Genomic DNA, 22,868 nt, shown 5'->3' with positions numbered 1-22,868 from the left:
ACAAAGACTCTTTCAAAAAATGTATTTAATTCAAAATTAATTTGTTGCCCATTTTTTTTGAATGGTAATATAAATCCCTTGTATAAGAGGACAAAAATCAGGTATCAATATTCTCAAATTCTGTAAGCTTGGACTTTTCATGGAAAGTTATTAAGGGTCAAGTATCGATAGACAGTTGTACATCATTTCTTGCCACTTATCATTCCCTATAAATTTTGTTGTTGCTATTTTTTTCTTGACAAAAAAAGTGAAATATTATAGTACATAATTTTCATCAATCTTTATCAAATTGACCATATTATCAATGCAGTTTAGCAGAAATTAATGGTATGAACCAGTATTGACAATGGGTGATCTACAGAGTAAATTGTAAGCTACATATCAGTCAGTACTATACATAGAGGCTGTATCTCGAAAGAATAAAAACAAAGACAAAAAATTACTACAAAACCCTCAACAACATAAATAATATGAAGGAGAGAGGGAGGAAGAGAAGGTAGGAGAGAGGGAAGGAATGAAGAAAGGAAAGAAGGAAATAAGAATAGACGGAAAGAAGGAAGAAAGGAAAGATGGATGGAAGAAAGGAAGAACGTAGGCAGGAAGGAAGAAGGAAAGAAGGAAAAAGGATGGATAGAAGGAGAATGGAAGAAAGGATGGATGGAAAAAAGAAGGAAGGAAAATAGATGGAAGGAAGGAAGAAGGGAAGAAGAAAAAGGAGGGGGAAAAAGAGAGAAAGATGGAAAGAAGGAAGGAAGGAAGGAAAAAATGAAGGAAGGAGTGAGGGAAGGAATAAAGAAGGATGGGAGGTATAGCATCTTCCTCATCACAGTCAGTAATTTATAAAATCCCAAACCCCTCTGGAAACCAGAAGTTGTCACAGAAGTTTTAAAACAACTGATTGTTAAAAATAGAAAAATCCCATTCCTTCAGAACTTTTTCATTTGGGCCTACAAGCATCCAGATCTCCAACGAACAGTAAAAACTCCCATCTGCTATTTTTTTGCTAACCTTCTGTGTCACCTGGGTACCCTGTCCCTTTAAGAGACAAGTTCAGCCCTCTCTCAACCCCTGCTTCTGCCTTTGCAAGCAGATGCCCAGGCTCCTCTCAGGCCTATTCTCTCTGTCTTCCCTTCCTTCTTCTGAAGAGCTAACTACTGCCCCTCTCCATTCTTCCCTCATTTCCCCCTTTTCCCCTTCTCCCCTTTTCTTTCTTACCCCTTCCCTTCCCTTTCCCCTCCATAACTCACTAAATAAACTCTATACCCAAACTCTCTCTCTGCATGATGTGTCTGTATGTCTCTCACAGGCTCTGGTCTCTCACTCACCAAGGGAGCATTCAGTTGCCCCACAACCACCACAAGGCCTTGGGTGGCCCTCTTCTGCCACTCATGGGACCACTGCCCCTTGTGGGACAGCTCCCCCACTACCATGTGTTTATAAATAATAACACATGCAAACTGAGATATGAAAATACCCTGAAAGGATTAATGTGCTTAACCCCAAAACAAACCTCGATATCTATCTATCTGTCTCTATGTCTGTCTGTCTGTCTATCTATCTATCTATCTATCTATCTATCTATCTATCTATCTATCTATCTATCTGGCTTTTTCCTTTCCTTTTCTTTCCCTGCTATCTCCTTTTCCTCTCTTAATCTCCCAAATGATGAAAATATTCAATGGATGACAAAGCACAGGCTGAAAGACAGGTCTGGACTAACATGGGGTGGGGGGATAGACTCTGTGTATTTTTAATGATCAGCAGGCAGGACAGAGCTTAATATGACTTTTAAGAGATTTGTTAGAAACTGGAAATTTGAAAAGAGTCAAACCATGTTGTACAAATTTCACTTTTAAAATATAAATTAATATTTTTAATATTTGTAAATGGTGCTGAATTTACCTCACTAATTCTGTGAAACAATTATTCAACAGAACGGTATAAGCTTCTGAAGGTTTTCTGAGTAATGCTTTGTGGGCCAGCTGGAGGGCTCAGCATGTAAAAGCGCTTTCTGCCAAGCCTGAAAAACAGAGCTCTATCCCTAGGTCCCAAGTGGCGGGAGAAGAGAACCACCTCCTGCAAGTTATTCTCTGACCCATACATGTGCACTCGGGAACACAAGCTCTCCCCTAAGTAAGTAAATAAATAAACAAAAATAGTGTTTTATTATAATTAAATTCAAGTAACATATTAAATTAAAGACAGTTACACTGGAAACATGATAAGTGACCATTTGGACACCTCTTAAAACAGACTATTTGATGGTGCTCTAAAATAATCATGTTGTATTAAAAGAACATTCATATCATTTCTTTCTGTCTTAATACATATATTGCTACTGCCTCTTATTTGATTAATAAAGTTTCTTTGACCTTGTATTTTTTTTACCATCCAATTTCTGACTTATAGTATCTTCTGGGAAAGTTGCTAGTTGATGAGGGATGCTTTATGTAAGAATTTAGAGTCTCAAAATAAACTTGAGTTCTAGGAATGTAAAAAATTCATTGGAAGGACAAGCTACACAGGTAGAGCGAGAACCCAGCAACTTGCAAACTTTCTGTTACTATGGTAATACAATTTTGGAAAATCTGGGTCATCTTGTTGCTGTGGAAACACTCAGGAAGAGCAAAGTTGAAACCTCATAATGACCATTACTTTTTCTCCCCAATTGACAGTGAAGCCATCATCTATATTTTCCTGTATCTGAAGTTGCATTAGTGAGTCTGGGGCACATTTCATTTTGATTACCTTAGGAAATGAGAAAGCACTTAGATGGATGATCTACTGTGTATTAACAATGTTATTGCTTTCCTCTATTTGTTTTACAAACTCCTTTTTTTCTGTCTTAGATTGCAACTATTTTTTTTCTCATGTAATATATCCTGATTATTGTTTCCTTTCTGCTATTCCTCCTAGTTCCTTCCCACCTCCACTCTCACCCGAGTCCACCTCCTTTTAGTCTCTCAGAAAACAAACAGGATTAAGGGATAGTAATAAAATAAGATAGATTAAGACAGAACAAAAACTAACACATTGGAAGGGGACAAAACAAAGCAACAGAAGAAAAAGAGCTGAATTTGATGCCAGCCAGGTCTACAGAGCGAGTTCCAGAAAAGCCAGGAACTCTGTTTGAAAAACAACAACAACAAGAACTACTACTAAACAAATAGCCATTTTATATGAGTATGTGTGTGTATGCAAGGGACCTGTGGGATAAAACAAAAAATATATATAAATAAAATATATTAAAAATAATAAAATGTAAAATAAAATTTAAAAAAAAGAAAGAAAGAAAAGTCTTATACAACACTACATGACAAAGAATCTCCAAAGATAGCTTTGAGACTATTTTCTGTTGACCATAGAAACTAAACTATTTCAAGAAGTCATATTTTATATTTATATTTAAAAACTGAATCAATGACACAGGTCATATACAAATATATCCCGCATAGCATTTATACCCTCAGATTTCTCTGGGAAATAGTGTTTATTTGTAAGAAAGTAGTCTATTAATAATGAACATGAAGCATTATGAACTTTGTTTAGATTAGTCGTTGGTGGTTGAAATAAGCAACCACAGGAGTATGACATTTCCTTAATCATCTTCGCTTCAGTGATGATTGCAAGCATATATTTTCTTCTACTATTTGGATTATGAATTCTATCCTAATTAGTATTTGGGAATATTCTTTATGTGCCAAATACTTTTATGTTTTAGATATCTAGATTTCCTACCTATAAAAGCAAACAATATGATTACTTTTTGCCTTTCTTATCTCTGATTTTAAGAAGTATCAAAAACAGAAGCCAAATAATGTCTCTAGACTTAAAGAACCAGAATTTTCACCCTATGTTTTTGAATGAAAACACTTACAGAAAAGCAGTTTGGAGAGCCTGTTGGGAGAGACAGGCTGTATCATTTAGTTTTCTATGACTTGGTACTCATTACGTATTTCAAACTGGTATCAAACTCTCCATAATCCTACTGCACTTAGATTGTAGGTGCAAAACACCACGATTGGCCAGGAAAACATGTCATTGCCAAACACAGTCTAACAACATTTACTGTTAAACACCAGCATATATGCTGATAAAGCCTTTTTATTCCCGGTAACATCAATTACTTGCTCCCAATATCCTAATGTGCTCAAAGCTTAAAAAAAAAAAAAAGGCAAAAGTTTTCCTAGTCTTTCATGTACTAAATTTAGAAATATACAAAATTATAACCAGAAAAAATGCATACTTCACTGTCATATAATAGCATTAGCGTCTTTACCCTGCTTTCAAAAAATAATGAGAGTACCTTAATAAAATCATGTCTGTCTCTCTTAAGGCTCAACCTTCATTCTTCCCTAAGATTTGCTTTCTCCCCATTTTCCCAAAACAAAATATATAGAGGTATAAAGACTCACAATAGAATTCTATTTTGAAATGAACCAAAAGGAATAAATCAAAAGTTAACTAATGTATAAAAATATGACGCTGATCTAAAGAATGTCTTTACATGAATAATGTTTATGGAGCTTTCATTCCACATAGCACAGAGGAAAAGTCATGTGACCACCCAGTGATAGGAAAACCATGACAAGTCAGTAAGACAGCTCCTACCAGACAGATGGCACTTTGATCCTGCAATTTGTTTCCTCTAGAAACCATGACAATATGCATTTCTGCTGCTTGTGCCTTCAGGATGTGGCGACAGAATAATGCAACCCATGAAGTCTGATACAGGCCAACATCCTACCTGTTGTAGTTGCATCTCATAAAATCCATCTTTCTAGGTCCTCCCCCCTCCGTCCATATCTAGGAAGGTGAACATCCAGACTGGCTAGGCTCCCACCAAGCCAGCAGGAGAGAGAGGGGGAGAGGAGTGGGGGGAAAAGGAGAGGGGTGGGAGGAGGGGGAGAAGAGTGGGAGGAGAGGGAGAAGAGTGGGAGGAGGGGGAGGGAAAGGGGAGGCTGGGAGGAGGTGGAAATTTGTTTTTTTTTTCTTTATTCTTCTTTTATCAATAAAAAAATGTTAAAAAAATCCATCTTTCTAATAAAAATGACAGTTGGTATGATAACATGCCTAGATTCTAATCATCAATAATTATCACTTAGATTCTGTGATGGCCAAATGAATAGAGTAACTTGGGAAGAAGCAACATGGCTAAGGAAAATGGCTAAGGTCACTGTGTATCTGTAAGAGCAAACTTTCCAATACTTACTTTTCTGGACCTTAAATTGGCATCTCTGATCATGTGCATATTATACAAAGAAGTATTTATATATTTTGTTTTGTAACTTTGGCTACTAAATTCCTACAACTAAAATAATACTTTGTTTCTTATGACATGTAGGCTGCATTCCTCTAAAGAGACCACCATGAAAAAAAAAACAGATTATTCTGTGATTTATACTGCACTTCACAGCAGTGGCTGACTGTGAGTGAGCTCCCAGTTACACTACATAATAACAATAGCATAAAACAAAAGCAAGAGAGCTTTTCTCGAATCTGTTTATTCTGTGACAATTGATGAGGACAGATTGAAGAGAATGAATGAGAGAGGAGAGAGACAGAGAGGGAGAGATGGAAGGAGATGGGCAAGGGTGTGCAAGGAAGAAGGAGGTGAGGGAAGAGGAGGAGGAGAAAGAGCAGCCACAGAGGAGTATGGGAGTTTGCTATTTGTTTACTGCATATCACCTTTGTATCATATTCCTTTCTGGATGTAACCCACTTTTAAGGAAGGCATCTTAATTATGTAATTTTTTATAAATGCTTAGGCTGTGTAGACTAAATCAAGGAATCTATATAATTAAGTGAAATTAACCCCACCTGTCTTGTTTCTTTATAGGCTTCTTCATCGCCTCTCAGGCAGGTACAAAACATGTTTTTCATCCTAATATAGGTAAGCTACTTAATTCTTAGTTTCCATTGAAATCATGAGATATCAACATATAAGTGCTTAAAATACATTAAAATAAATGAAAAATTTATCATAATTCCTATGCACCCTTATGTTGTAGTACATATTTTAAATAATTTCTTAGTTATCATAATTATGATCATTTCAAAATACACATATATTTATTGAGATTATAAATTTACAAATCTAAGTGGATTATTTTAATCAACTATGAGAAATGAAATTGCACCAATAGTTTACCAGAAAAGGACTACTGTAATGTTTCTTCAAAATGAAATTAAAATCATCAGTCTCTGGAATCAGCTACAGGACTGTGTCACTTGGTCAGTATGAGTGACCAGGATAAATAAAAATATTACTTTATAATTATATAACATGGTATGAATGATCATTACAGGGTTAGGAAAATTGCGATAAATGCAATATATACTGCGATAAGACATGTTTTTATAGTATGTCATCACTGAGGGTCAAAAAAATACTGAATATTTTCCTTAACTTGATTTGGACTTGAACTGCAATGCTAATTCATTCTGAGAAAGTCAAGAAAACCCATTTCTGGGTAATGTGTAGATGATTATGATCTTTCAAATGATTCTTGGTAAATGCACTAGCAACTTGATTTCTTTAACAAAAGCTCATCTGTACAGAATGGAATGAGTTCATTAAAATACTATGATGACAATGACATTATCTTCTCATCCAAAACAATAATTTAAACTTATTTCGAATTCTATATTCCTAGGTCTCACACCAAAATCCTGCTTCAACAGGTATAGAATGGAACCAGTATTCTACTCACGTTCAAACTGCTTTACTATAAGAACTCTGAATAACAATTATCAATGAAGCTATTGTTTCTATATTAGCTCATTCTGCCATTTGAGTATTGTATAAGTAGGCCTTCAGAATGATCCACATTAACAAGTTCAAATGACCACAGGGATTCTCATAAAACGTTCATAGTAAATTTATACTTGTCTGTTGTTTGTTCTCTACTAGGACTAAAATCTCCAAATTTCCTTTTTAAAAGTGTATTTGTTACAGAGGACATTAACCAGACCTATGGCAACATTCAAAATATACTTTTTATCTTTTTAAAGTTTGCATATATTCCATAATACGTTGCAAAACAAAGGTTTCCTATTTTGTGTGTACCCCCACGGTTTCTAACAGAATACCTGATGATATTGATTATGTCCCTTATTTTCATGCTTCTCTTTCATGTCAGAAGAACAGTAAATGGGGCTTATTGTTTTACATATGCACTTGCGTGAAAATGGTCTGAGCTGAGTTACTTTGGATACACTTTGGAAGCTACTATGAAAACGGTCTGAGCTGAGTTACTTTGAATACACTTTGGAAGCTACTATGATTTCATGTACCTGAAATGCACAAACCTTCCCAAATCTGAGCACAGTCAGATGGGAAAGAAGTATACATGAATGGTCTGACCTCTCAAAGGTCAGGCAAATGATGCCTCTGAGTGCAGTTATTGGAAGCCGTAAACAAGTACTTTTTCCCCAATCTTTTCCCACAGTTTCAATACTCACTTGTAATAAATACCAACATAAGATGATCTACCGAAACATGATTTATAAAGAAGCTTATTATTTTTTTCTGATTAGTCATATACTTTAGTGTGGGGGAAAAATTACAGAATGCTGAAAGTTTCAACAGAACATTTGTAATATGGAAAACCTTGCCCTTTTAAAACAGTAGCCATTGCTCTTCTTAACACTCATTCTAGCAACAAGCCTAAAAAATAAGAGAGAAAAAAACTAGCTGCTTCAATGGGCTTTAAGGATTCTGTCACTTTCCACTCTAATATTGTCAATGAAGTAAGAGATCATATTTGTATCTAATAAAACACTCTGACTTCAGCTTGAATTTCTTTTCAGTAACTCAAAGCAAGTTAAAGTGCTGGTCATCCTAAATAACTCTTCAAGCCTAATATCCGTCAGTCTTCCCCACCTCATGAATTGTGAAGTAGCAAATCTCTAGACTTTGGCAACAAAGTTTAATTTTTGATGTTTTGGTCCTTAAACAATTTTTGTGTCCATGGTACTTCTGAAACATTTTCTATGAAGTATTTTATACCCTTATTAGTTAGTAAAGCTGATTTTTTTCATCGAACACTACTTTTACATTTGCCTGGACTGACTTTCACCCTGTGGTTAATACAGCATTTTCTATTGTAAGGCCATTTAGCCAATATTCCTTCACACAACAATTCTGACATACAGTAGGATCCCAAAAAATTATTGAGGAATAAATGAAAGAATAAAAGAATAGTCATTTCAAGTTTTAGCGACTTGTTTGAACAGATACAAATGAATGGAACAGATACAAAACAAAAGTACAAATGTACTTTGGAAACTATTTCTATAAAATCTTAAACTCAAATCTTTTCACTAAATAAGTTGGCTGGAATTTGCTGATCAGTTCTTTGCTGGGAGAAGAAACAATGTATTTTCTAGATGTTTCAGACAATTCAACACATTAATTCTTTCTTGTACAAAAGAACTCTCCTGATGAAACCTGATTGAATTTACCCATTACATTTTTAACTTAAAAAAATAGCAAAAATGAGTCTTATTTAGCTTTGTAACCATATTTTCAGAAAATAAGATGGTAAAGTTTTACAGAAAAATCCAATGTTCCTCAAAACTCTCTTTTAATGGCACAGAGGCTAATTTTTAAAACTTATGACTACAATATTTTAAAATATTAGATTTTCTTTATTCCATATTTAGTAACATCACACAGTCTCTTTGTGTTACTTTTCTTCGTTTAGAAGAATGTCAACATTTCTGGGGGGAAAATTATGACTCTCTTTATCTGTAGCCATCAACTGGCCTGGAAGAAGGTTAAAAAGGTTTCTAAAAACTGGTTTTAGAAAACAAGCATATAAAATACAGTGATGATTTTGTACCTGTTTTATTGGAAAGTCTAAATGATACCATCTTGTCTGGAATATTGCACACGTTCCTCACTGAAGCAATGCAGCTGTAGTTAGCATAGTCCTGAGGTCGAAGATTCTTTAGCTTTAAGATCTTTGTTTCACCCTGAAAAGGTAGAAGAGGCCATCAGCAAAGACCAGTGGTAACCAGAAAGAATGAATTGACATGTGCTATAGAGATTTGCATTTTTACGGATCTTGGTTTATTGACAAAAATTTGAGGTCAATTTTGTTATATGTATATGTGTGTATGTATGTGTGTGTGTGTATATATATATATATATATATATATATATATATATATATATATATATATATTCCTGCTCTTGATTAAGGTATTGTGAATGTATAATTAAGAAATATAAAGAAACATCTATAATAGTCAAGCTTGTAGTCATGTTAGTTAGATTTTCTAGATATACAGAGAAGTATTTCAGATAGTTAGGTATTCTTCAAATCTTTAAGAAACCTTCAGAATATGGCATTTAAAATGTTTTAAATATAACCCCAGCAGCAAAGACACTGAGAGAAACAATTAATCAATGAGACCTACTGAAACTGAAAAGCTTCTGTAAAGCAAAGAATATGGTCTACAAGACAAAATGACAGCCTACAGAATGGAAAAAGATCTTTACTAGCCCCACATCAGAGAGAGATCTGATCTCCAAAATATACAAAGAACTCAAGAAATTTGTCATCAAAAGAACACATAATCCAATAAAAAAAATGAGGTACAGACCTAAACAGAGAACTCTCAACAGAGGATTCTAAAATGGCTGAAAGACACTTAAGGAAAAGTTCAACATCCTTAGTCATCAGAGAAATGAAAATCAAAACAACTCTGAGATTCCATCTTACACCTGTAAGAATGGCCAAGATCTAAAACACTGATGACAACTTATGCTGGAGAGGTTGTGGGGAAAAGGGAACACTCCTGCATTTGCTGGTGGGAATGCAAGCTGGTACAGCCCCTTTGGATGTCAGTTTGGTGATTGCTCAGAAAATTAGGAAACAACCTTCCACAAGATCCAGTAATACCACTTTTGGGTATATATCCAAAGGATGCTCAATCGTGCCACAAGGAAATGTGCTCAAGTATGTTCATAGCAACATTGTTTGTCATAGATAGAACCTGGAAATAACCTAACTGCCTTTCGACTGAAGAATGGATAAGGAAAATAGGATACATTTACACAATGGAGTACTACACAGCAGAAAAAAATAACAGCATCTTAAATTTTGCAGGAAAATTGATGGAGCTAGAAAACATTATTGTGAGTGAGGTAGCCCAGAAACAGAAACACAATTTGCATATACTCACTCATACGTGTTTTTTTTAACATAAAACTAAGAAAACCAGTCTACAAAACACAATCCCAGAGAACTTAGACAACAATGAGGACACTAAGAGAGACTCATAAAGATCAAGTCTACATGGGAAGTAGAAAAAGACAAGATCTCCTGAGTAAATTGGGAGCATGGGACCTTGGGGGAGGGTTGTAGGAGAGGAGAGAGGCAAGGAGGGGAGCAGAGACAAATGTAGAGCTCAATAAAAATCAATAAAAATATACACAAGTTAGGACAAAAAAATGTTTTAAGAAGTTAGGACTTTTCAAAATAGTGAGACTTATCTGCTCCTGGCAGCACCAATCTACTTCAAGAGGCTAAGGGGCTTCAAAGAGGCTCCTTTGGAGTTGGTGTTCATGTGGGCAACAAATTGCTCTTTCCTGGACTGTTTGATGAACTGGACATGCAGGACTCACAGAGAAATGACTGCTGAACTTGCCTAAATGTGAGATCGTCCTTCAGGGTTCCTGCTTCATCAAAGAGCCTGCCAGACATTCTGCAGAATGCAGAAGAAAGTGACTGACGAACTACCATTATAGGCAGAACTGTCTTTGAAATTTACTGCTTTGTGGAAAAGTCTGCCAGATACTATGGACCTGTAGGCTGAAGATGGATGCCCCTATTGGTACAGAAGAACTTTGGGTGACTGTTCAGGCAACAAGATGTCTCTGTTAATTCTAGAGTTTTGAATAATACACGTCTTGTTTACTTAGGTAATATTATATCCTTCTGGAGTCTTTTATGGAATTGAAGAATTTATAGTTATAGGTATAGTAACTGTAATACTTGCTTGATGCGTGTTTTGTTTATGTAATTTTAATATGTTAAAATTAAAATCTTCCTTTTTATTTAAACAGAAAAGAGGAGGTGAAGAGGGATTCTTCTCTGTATGCTGTGAATATCATTGCTTAATAAAGATACCTTGTTCAGGGAATAGAGGAAGGCAGGAAAAACTAAACTGAATGCTGGGAGAAGAAAGGCAGAATTTAGAGAGAAGCCATGTAGCCCCACCAGAAATAGATGCTCTGAAACCTTGCTGGTAGGCCATGTGATACACAGATTACTGGAGATGGGTTAAATTAATATGTAAGGGTTAGCCAATAAGAAGCAAGACCTAATGGGCCAAGCAGTTATTTAAATAATATAGTTTCTGTGTAATTATTTTGGGGGTCTGAGCAACTGGGAACTAACTAGCAGCCTCCTTTCAACACCATTGTAAGGTATTAAATCATATTATTAGGAGAACATGTCTTAAATAAAAAAAGAATCTTAAGCATGATACTAGAACATGTCTCAAGGTAAAATATAAGATAAAAATGAAAATTCATAATGTTTTCTTGGCACACTTGCTTCCTAGGGGAGGAAAGCCTACTTCTGGCGGTATTGATGCAAATTATCATGCAAAGTTCTGAACAGTACACTTAATAATTGAGTTTATTCAACAAACACGGCAGTCTATGCAGACTTCAGCAGGAAACACTATTACCAAAAAGGATTCTGAAGAAGAGCCAATGAACGAAATACTGGTTTTAGAATAAATTGGAGAGGAAAATCTAATTTGAGGTCATTATGCTTATATACATAAATATTTGGTGTAGATGGAGCAACAGCAGATGCCAGACTCAACCTGGGCTGGAGGAAGTTTTCTGATGTTCTCGATTTTTCTCTCCTTGCCGTTTTTTTGTTTTGTTTTGTTTTGTTTTTTTGTTTTTTTTTTTTTGACTCAGAAGCTCAGGGGCAGCTCTTCCAATTTGGACTGGTGCAGACCTCTCTAACTCAGAAATGATCAGAATACCAAAGATTTCCTGCTGAACAGGGCTGTAGAAACATTGGACGAAACCATGCAAGTGTAAAGAGAACAAACATCTATAGTGGAAATGTTTCTCCTGCTCGGTCCAGGCTAGAGTCCTTGGAATTCTCTAATCTAGTAAAAAATTTCCCCTCTCTCCCCTCAAAATACTTCCTCGGTTAAGGAATGTAGTTTTCATGATAAAAGAGCATGACTTCCTATGTGGGAGAATTTTCACAATATATGAATTTTCCTATTTCAGATATTATATTGTGAATGGCAATGTGTTGTTGTTATATTTGCTTGACATAAATAACCTCATTAATTCTTTCAAATCATCATCCACCCAATATGCCAGTGTGGACTGAAGTACTTACTCAGTGGCTTAACACAGAATGCCCAAGTAAGCCTCTTACCCAGACATAGATTGTTTTAGGAGGAGTGGGCCATGTCCAACCTCCCAGCTAGCTTAACCCCAGAAATAACCACACAGAAACTGTATTAATTAAATTACTGCCAGGCCCATTATATCTAGCCTCTTCTTGAACAACTCTAACATCCTGACCTAACCCATTTCCACCAATCTGTGTATCACCACAAGGTCGTGGCTTACAGGGAAAGATCCTAACCAGCGTCAGTCTCAGGCAGGAGTTTCATGGCATCTGCTACATTGCCCTTCTTCCCAGCATTCTGTTCTGTCTTCCCTGCCTACCTGAGTTCTGCCCTATCAACTAGACCAAGGAAGTTTCTTTATTCAACCAATGAAAGCAACACAAATACAAAAAGACCTCCTATACCAATAGATGTTCAGCCTGGTTTTCCTCAAATGGGATAGGGCTCTACAACAGTGCACAGAGCATTGTGCTAACAATCCTTCCATTCACATCCAATTTTAATTTTAAACAAGTTATACATATAACCCTTTCTTCAGCTAAATAAACAAAGCTCTATTTTATGCTTCATATTGTGAAATAATCATTTTACTAATGAACACTCCTATCACCCCATATAATTACCACATTTTTTTACCTTTCTAAAAACATGAAGTCTAATCGCTCTGCCTCCCTGCTAAGTCATGTGAATTATTTGCCTTGTCTTAGGAAAGACTTTGCATTGTTTTTTTAAAACAAAGATCTTGAACAAGCATGTATAGAAACCAATATAGTTTTATAATATAAACATGTTCACTTGTAACACAGAGCTGTAAAGCTGCAAACATAAGATGCCTTCAAAAGATGTGTTCAGCTGTGCATAAAGAAAACTTTACACTTAAATTAGATGACCCAGGTTACTTTTTAAAATTTACATTTATTTATTTATTTATTTGTGTGTGTGTGTGTGTGTGTGTGTCTGTGTGTGTGTGTGTGTGTGTGTGTGTGTGTGTGTGTGAGTAAGAGAGAGAGAAAGAGAAGAGAGGAACAAAGGAAGGAAAGAAGGAAAGAAGGGTGTGTATATGTATTTATGTGTGTGTGTGTTTTTACATGTGGGGTTGTGTGTGTATAATGGTCTCCAGACAACTTACAAGAATCTGGTACTCACCTATTACCATTTAAAGCCTGGTGCTAAAACTCAGATCATCAGACCTGGCAGCAAAGACTGCTCAGTCACCCCGTCAGTCCTTACCTCCCTTTCCTAAGATATTAACTGCTCAGAGATCTTAACTTTTTCTACTCATGGAAACAGGTAATGGTGTCACCTAGGACTCCAGCTCCACTGCTAACATCACTTTGTACCAGTTCCTTAGGTGGCGTTTTGTGTTACTGAATTTCTACTACAAGCTCTATTGTTCTGCTCGTCTCATTAGTTCAGAAAATCCTTCACCTCCTTTGTCGTTCACTACCCAAAATTTTGTCTCAACACGTGCTTTTCATGCTTCACAGAAATTGAAAGCTTAACGTATCCTAAAGTGAAGTTGATATGTTACCCTCTAAACCAATGCTTTGTCCCTTAATAACACATCTTAGTCTTCACTAACTTTTCATGCACATGTTCAGAATCTCTTTCAGCTAGCTCTTTTGTTGGGGCATTTAAACATGTTCCATTTCAAAGTATTCTTTTTTACTTATTTTCATTTATAATACGGTGACAGTTCATTCAACTAACAAACTCTTTTTTTTTTTTATTTTTATTTTCGAGAGAGGGTTTCTCCGTAGCTTTTGGTTCCTGTCCTGGAACTAGCTCTTGTAGACCAGGCTGCCCTCGAACTCAGAGATCCACCTGCCTCTTCCTCCCAAGTGCTGGGATTAAAGGCATGCACCACCACCGCCCGGCCCTAACAAACTCTTAAACGAATGTAGCAGACTTGGAGGATGTATGGGAACAAATAGACATTTCAACCATTTTCTCAGCATTAATGATGTACAATTGAGAAATAACAATTTTATGTTTTTAAAGTGTACAATGGTTTGTTTTCTTAGACCCTTACATTATGACATAAGGGCATACCAAGCTAACTGAAGGTCCATCCCTTTACAGAGTTGTTATTTTCATTGTTTTTAATCTCTTAGCTATAAATATCATCTATCTATTGGCTATCTATCTATAATTTTTATATAAAAGCTGTTATTTTTATATATCTACCAATATATAGAGAGAGGAAAAGAGAGAGAGACTAGCTATATAGCCTAGGCTAGCTGGGAATGCTACCAGGGTTGTAGACTTACTATTTTTTTAAATATGAAAACAGCTCCTTCCACCTCCATGCAAAATTACATGAATACTTTAGTGTAGCTTTAACAAATAAACACATTGTGTCTCTGTTCGTTTCATCATCTCATATCCTAAGCTTCATCCATTGTCCTCTTTCCATAGTCTATTTACCTATTGCTTATTAATATTTACCTCTTCCTTAATTCGATCTATTCCTTGGAAGCAAACATTCTTTACCGCTCCAAAAAGTAGCTCTATTCTTGTTTCCTCCTGTTGGAAGAATCCTTCTAAATGAGTTATGTTTTTGTTTCATGCTGTTATCTTTACATTCATATGGGCAATGGATTTAACTTTTCTAGATTCCCTTGCCTTGCCAGTAAAGTCCTAAGTGCAAGAATCATGTTAGACCATCTCTCTCAATACTGTATCATGAGGGCAATCACAGAATTAGCACAGAAAATGCACTTTTAGAATTAATAATTCTTTTAAATTCAAATTGTCATATCCATCTACCTTTCAGTTCATTTGGTTTTGCTCAGTATTCATTGTGTCTGCTGAATTTTCTGCCTGGCTGGCATCTGTTCTGAATTCAATAGATGTTAATGAAATATCACTTAGACACCAAACACATGTTAACAAAAAGCTTTCACTCAGTTAAACACAATCAGACCATATTTGTGTGTGCAATAAAAAGCATTATTCTCTTGTAAAAACTTATCTAGATTACATTGATTAAAAATTGGAAAGGAAAGAAAATTTCATTAAATACAAAAATATAAAAATCAAGTGAAACTTTAATCTTAGCAAAGAAATAAATGTAAATCAACAGAAATATAAGTGGTATATTGCTGTATGTAGCTGTATAATATACAACAAAAATAATATAAATGTATGGAATTAAATACATATATTTAGAATTTTATACAAAATTACTTTAAATTCTAAATAGTAACAAACTCTAAGTTTCTCTAAGAGTTTTAATTATATAAAACCAATATTTTAAAGCCAGTCATATAATAATAGTTCTCAAATATATTTAAAGTGTGGAAAAGTTTGACTTAGTTCCAAAATTAATGACAAAAACTTGATTCAACACAGAGTTAATTATACTTCATAAGAATATACTCAGTGAGACATTATCTTTAAATCATATTAATCTGGTTACTACCTTCTCAAGAGTCTACTGAAATTAACCCCACTAATACAATTTATGATATTTTATTTTGTTAATATACAGTAAGCCATATCATTTTATGTAACCATACCTTTCTCTTTCCCCACACATTTTAGGCGGTCTTTTACAGTCCCCAATGTAAATATTTATAATTATAAAAATCTAATTCCTTCTAAGTGATTTTTCATTTCGTTGTCTGTGATACAAATTAAATCTGCAATCTTGTACAAGTACACTTCTAGTGAAACCTCACCATTATCCCAATATGAATTAGTACCAATGTATAGATACACAATAAATCACTGATTCAAAAGAAAAGGATATCATACTTGAAAAATCAGCAATAATATTACTAAATTCTAGCTCTTTCTAGTTTTTTTGTTGTTTGGTTGCTTTCTTGTTGCTTATAATGTTCTTTTGTCCTTTTGCTTGAAATGTTTGATACTGGGGTATTTTTGCATTTTATTTTCTTTTCCCATCTTGATAAGTACTGGTTCTCTAATGTCTTTTTCTTAGAGTTGCATAATGACTTCTATTTTTAAGGTACTATTTCTCTCTCTCTCTCTCTCTCTCTCTCTCTCTCTCTCTCTCTCTCTCACACACACACACACACACACACACACACACACACACACACACACTTCATCCTTGACCAATTAAGAGTAAGTAGAAGTTGACTTTTCTGTTTCCTACCATATTTGATTTTCTTTCTCCCTGGATTCCCTTGTCTTTTCCCTTGCATCACTACTTCCATGCCCCTCCCTGAATGTCTCAACTCTATTCTCATCTCAGGTTCTTTGGTAACTGTCTGAAGCTGCCTTTCTAGGTAATATCAATTCTACAAGCTCTCTTTCACACTTGGTTGGTCACTCTGTATCCTCTGATTCACTTTCTCTTGGGCTGTTGCTACTGTCCCAGTGACCATCACTAGTATGTTCTCTGTTACCCAGACTCAGAATTTAAGCCATCATCCATTTTTCACAGTTATCATTCCCAAGAAAATGATAAATGTGCTTTTGACTCATTCTTTTTTTTAATTGACAGCCTCCAAAGATAAGATGTTCCATTTATAAATCTCACAAACCATTGGTTTATCATACACTGATTTATTCTGATTCAGGCAATGTTCTGCCTACTCTAGATGATCCTTTACACAAATCATTCTGTATACTACCACCACTCCCTCTCTCATCATGCTTTTTATATGCTACAAAATAATGAACACCTCTTCTTCATTGAAAGTCCAATTCAGATAAAACGTATTTCATTAACTAAGGCTTTAGGCCATCTAAACAAAATTATATTCATTCCTCAAATAAACTCTATTACCATAAAATTAGTTTCATCACTTTTGGGGGGTGACTTTCTGAAATCTAGTATTTTGCTATTAAATGAAACTTTCATCTATTAATATTTTTTTCTTTATTATCTGAAGTACAGTTTTTTTAACTTATTGTTTTAAAGCCCAGTAAGACATCACCAATTAAAAGTGAATTATCTTTCTTTTGAACAATTTTTGTTTCTGTATGGTATTACATCTGTTTAAAACCCACTACATGGTGCTTTGTTGTGGATTTCCAGTGAACATGTTGGTTTATGTTTCTTACATGAGGTCCTAAGGACCACAAGGGAAACAGTATTCTGTATCTCTTATGACGTATAGGGTCCTGAATATTCATTAATTTTTTTAAAAAATCAGTTGCGATTTTTTTGCCTGGCAATCTTGTCTACTTCCCATACCCAGGAGGATAGCTATATGTTTTTCTTTGGGTTCACCTTCTTATCTAGCTTCTTTAGGGTAACAAATTATAGACCCACGGACCTTTATTTGTGGCTAGAACCCAATTATGAGTGAGTACATCCCTTGTTCATCTTTTTGGGTCTGGGTTACCTCACTCAGGATAGTATTTTCTATTTCCATCCATTTGCATGCAAAATTCGAGAAGTCATTGTTTTTTACCGCTGAGTAGTACTCTAATGTGTATATATTCGACACTTTCTTTATCCATTCTTCCATTGAAGGACATCTAGGTTGTTTCCAGGTTCTTGCTATTACAAATAGTGCTGCTATGAACATAGTTGAACAAATGCCCTTGTCATATGATCGGGCATCTCTTGGGGATATTCCCAAGAGTGGCATTGCTGGGTCCAGGGGTAGGTTAATCCCGAATTTCCTGAGAAAGCGCCACACTGCTTTCCAAAGTGGTTGCACAAGTTTGCATTCCCACCAGCAATGGATGAGGGTACCCCTTCCTCTCCAGCCTCTCCAGCAGAGGCTATCATTAATGGTGGGGTGGGAGGGGGGTAAGGGGAGAGGGGGAGAGAAAAGTGAGAAGGGAAGGAGGTGGGACCTTGGGGAAACAGGAGGATTGGGATAAAGGAAGGTTGGACAGGGGAGCACGTAACCACAATTCTTAGTTAAGGGAGCCACTTTAGGTTTGGCAAGAGACTTGACCCTAGAGGGGCTCCCAGGTGCCCAAGCCGAGGTCCCCATTTAGTTCCTTGGGCAGCTGAGGATAGGGAACCTGAAATGACCCTAGCCTAGAGCAATACTGACGAATATCTTGCATATCATCATAGAACCTTCATCTGGTGATGGATGGAGATAGAGACAGAGACCCACACTGGAGCACTGGACTGAGCTCCCAAGGTCCCAATGAGGAGCAGAAGGAGGGAGAACATGAGCAAAGAAGTCAGGACCACAAGGGGTGCACCCACCCACGGAGACAGTGGGGCTGATCTATTGGGAGCTCACCAAGGCCAGCTGGACTGGGACTGAAAAAGCGTGGGATAAAACCGGACTCTCTGAATATGGCAGACAATGAGGGCTGCTGAGAAGCCAAGGACAATGGCACTGGGTTTTGATCCTACTTCATTTTTTGGCTTTGTGAGAGCCTAGCCAATTTGGATGTTCACCTTCCTAGACCAGGATGGAGGGGGGAGGACTTTGGACTTTCCACAGGGCAGGGAACCCTGATTGCTCTTCAGACTGAAGAGGGAGGGGGAGAGGAGTAGGGGAGGGGAGAGGAGTGGGGGGAGGGGGAGAGTAGTGTGGGGAGGGGGAGAGGAGTGGGAGGCAGGGAGGAGGCAGAAATATTTTTTCAATAAAAAAATAAAAAAATCAGTTGCTTAAAATGTGGATTTTTACAATCCAAAAATATATTTCTCAAGAAATATAACTCTAATAAACAAAACTTTTTCAAATATAAATCTCAAGGGGTGGATGTCTGTATTATAAAAGGAATAGAAAAAAATAAATAGCAAAATAGACCAACAACCCCCCCCCAAATAAAAGCCACAAATAATTTCATTAAAAAATGATCTGTAGAGTAAAACAGGTATTCTTAAAAAGAAGACTCACAAATATCCAATAGATATACAAAAGGATTTTCAGCATCTTTAGTCATAATAAGAATATAAATCAATCTTAATTATCACTTACCTCAAAAAGAAAAAGAAAAAAAATAAATTAGAAAAAAATTACTAAAACTTTACTCTATAAAAATAAGTAGACAGAAAAAAAACATGCAAGATTAAGGACAAGAAGAAAGAGAAATTTGAACAGTTAGAAAAAACCACATCATACACAGAGCTATTTCTAGGCCACTCAGTGCACTGCATGGCAAATTTAACTTTTACTCAAATAAAAAGGGTTTATGTGCTGTGTGCTCCTTTGCAAAGTTAAAGTGGTGAGCACGGTGACAGAGCTGGTGGTAAAGCTACCTTCCCCACATTGGAAGGCTGAGAGAGGTGGAGCCAGCAAACAAGGCCACTGCTTACCATTACCACACTGATTACCATTTTAAAGTGATCCTTGTCAGAAAATGATTACAGATATGCAATAAAGCCAGATTCAGGCAGAAATAAACTCCAAACTGGTCAATAGTGTGTTAAAAAATGTATAGGCTTGGAAGAGAAAAGAAAAGGAGTACAGTTACAAAAAACAAATACTTTTAACAAAACAAAACAAAGTCTTTAAAGAGACAGTAAAAGTAATATAAAAGAGCATAGGCAGTCAAGAAGAAAAATAAGTCACATAAAGATGGAATATACATAAAGAGTCTGGGTTATGCATATTATTGGGTTTTCTTTGAATTTTTTGAAAGCAGAGAGACTAGATTCTGGAGACTGCTAAGATAAACCAACATACATATTTTAAAGGTGTTTTTACTTAAAATTTGGGTCTAAGGATATGATGCTTTGTGTAGAAGGTACTGCTTTTGTTCCCACAGAAGATGACAACCAGGCTAATGTGGTTTGGTGTAACAAGATCCCCCAAAAGGCCTTCATAACCCTCAAAATGCTTAGCCCAACAATAATCAGGAAACATATTGGAGAGAACAATGCCAAATTTCCAAAATGATTGCTTTAAATGTTTATTTTTTATTTCAAGTGCATTGAATATAAGTGATTAATGGTCACATTTAATTTCTAAATAAAGGATATGCTATAGAGATGAATACTTTGCTTTGGTATGTATCTTGGCTTATTGGTTCAAACTTAAGGTCAGTTTTGTTATATGTATATTTCTGCTCTTTATTGAGAGAGGTATTGTGCTTGTGCAGCTCATTTAAAAATGTAATGTATAATTAATAAATTATTACAGGTTAATAGTAGTCAAGTTTGCAGTCTTGTTAGTTAGGTTTTCTAGATGTATAGAAATATATTTCAGATGGAGAGGTATTCTTCAAACCTTTCGAAGACTAAAAGAATATGGCATTTAAAATGTTTTAAGTACAAAGGCTTTCCATTACAATGAGACATATCTGCTTCTGGCAGCACCAGTCTACTTCCTAGAGGATGATAGGTATCAAAGAGGCTCCTTATGGAGTTTGTTAGCTGTTTGGACAAGAAACAGCTCTTGCCTGGACTGTTTGATGTTATGCTGTATGAACTGGACATGCAGGACTCATAGAAAAATGACTGTTAAACTTGTTTAAAGGGGAACAATCCTTCAGGGTTTATGCTTTATGAAAGAGTCTGACAGATATTTTGCATCATACACAAGAAAGTGACTGACAAACTGCTAATATAGGTAAAAGAGTTTTCAAATTTCTGGCTTCATGGAACAGTCTGCCAGACACTATAGAAGATGGATGCCCCAATGTTACAGAAGAAGTTTGAGTGACTGTTCAGGCAGTGAGGTATCTCTGTCAATTCTAGAGTTTTGGAAGTTGCTTACAATGCAGTTCCTGCTAACTTAGGGAATATTATATTCTTCTGGGGTCTTTGATGGAGTTGAAGAATAGACAGAATTCTAGTTTTCCTCAGTTATGATAAAACTTAAAGTAGATATAAATATTATAACTGTAAATGTTGCAGATATTTTTATATGCAATTTTATATGTTAAATTTAAAACTTTTTTATTTAGACAGAAAAACAGAGATGATGTGAGATATGAATATGTTTTATTACCATTGGTTATTTAAAAAGCTGTTTTGGCCAAAGGCTTAGTAGAGTAAAACCAGGTGGAAAATCCAAACAGAGATATAGAAAGTAGGTGGAGTCAAAGAAACACCATGTAACTGCCAAAGGAGAAAAATGCCAGCTGCCAAACAGAATCTTACCGGCAAGCCACAGTTTTGTGGCTATACAGAGAATAATAGAAATGGTTTAATTTAAGATGTAAGCATTATCTAGAAATATGCCTAAACTATTGGCTTAACAGTGTTGCAATTAATATAGTTTCTGTGTTATTATTCATGTCTGGGTGGCTGGGAAATGAACGAGCAATCTCAGCTTAGCTTACAGGCTGTTCCAATGCTGACTTTCTAAAGTAAAAACCAAAAATAATTATTACCTGAAATGATATTTTAAGTTATTTTCAAGAGTAGACCTCTAAAAATATTGTTTCATATATAGTTACACATAAATACTATCCTGAGGTACTGGGCAAAGCATACATCCCAATTTATATTAATTCATACCTCAAATATATTACAAACATACAGATACATATAAACACATGCTTTTTTTCTTTTCACTGTTAAGTGAGTAGAGATTTGAATTATTCCTCTTAAACTTATTATGTGACTGAGATTTCACACTGGCCTCAAAAAACGCTCGCTTATTTGATTTTGGATATAATAAGTGCAAGAAACTATAAATAAGAATTTGTTTCTCAAGAGGATTGTGAAATAAATATTCAGTTCAAATTGATGTTGTTATTAGCCTGTATGCATAGGCACACAAGATAGAGTCATTTCATCATCTCTTAAATTATTTTTATTAAAGTAAGATATTATTGAATGGCATTAATATTGAAAATCTAATATCTTTCACAGAAGTTTAATTTCCTAACATTAAAAGTATATGAACTTTCATCCGATTCCTTATCCAGCATTGTCCCAGAATGTCCTCCCATCTTCACAATGAACTCTTCCCCACATAGAGAAATTACTGTGTAGTGTATCTCAAGCACAGAATAGCATAAAGGAGTCAATTGCTTCATTATTATTTCTGATACTACTCTGTCATTTGCATGCTCCCATACCATTTTGTTAACTTCCATTTTAACTTGTTTTTGCTTTGATTTGCACTATAATCCTCTTTCCCTTAACTCCTTCCTCTTCCTTAGGAAGAGGGATCCTTGCCTCAACACCTCTACATTTGGCAAACATGTTGCCATACTTTGCACATGGCAAATTAAGGTTACCTTTCCTCATTTATAAATTATAGGAGTCCTAGACAATAGAGTTAAAGAAATCTACAGTGGTTTGTCTTTGTTCTACATAAAGGAAGCTGGATTTAACTGCTACTGTGACAGTATTGGGAGATGGGACCTTTTCAGGGAGGTTACATTAATGTCTAAGTCCTCATATATAAAGTTATTTTTCTACTTTAGGAGTATGCATATCAATCACAAGAGTGACTTTGTGCTTCTTTTGTGTTCCTCACTCTTTTACATTGTAACTTGAATGTCCTTGATGGGTGCTATCACCTTAATGTTGAACTTTCTCGTATCTAAAATTGTGAGAAGTATATTTTTAAATAGAATACACAGATTGTTGTTCTAAGATCAGAACATGAATTAAG

At 35.5% G+C, this 22,868-nt stretch overlaps 1 protein-coding gene across 5 annotated transcripts in view; it reads right to left on the bottom strand.

The window, feature by feature from the left end:
- The window catches only part of Mdga2 (MAM domain containing glycosylphosphatidylinositol anchor 2), a 716,330-nt gene that overhangs the window by 231,121 nt on the left and 462,341 nt on the right, over positions 1-22,868 (bottom strand). For all 5 annotated transcript variants that reach the window (XM_075947276.1, XM_075947279.1, XM_075947278.1 and 2 more), the window contains exon 5: positions 8,847-8,979. In XM_075947276.1, the coding sequence (XP_075803391.1) occupies positions 8,847-8,979 (133 nt within the window). The remainder of the gene's footprint in view (positions 1-8,846; positions 8,980-22,868) is intronic.

This window comes from Microtus pennsylvanicus, chromosome 14, assembly GCF_037038515.1.
Source record: "Microtus pennsylvanicus isolate mMicPen1 chromosome 14, mMicPen1.hap1, whole genome shotgun sequence".
NCBI classification, from domain to species: Eukaryota; Metazoa; Chordata; class Mammalia; order Rodentia; family Cricetidae; genus Microtus; species Microtus pennsylvanicus.
This window is presented reverse-complemented; position numbering and strand designations above follow the sequence as displayed.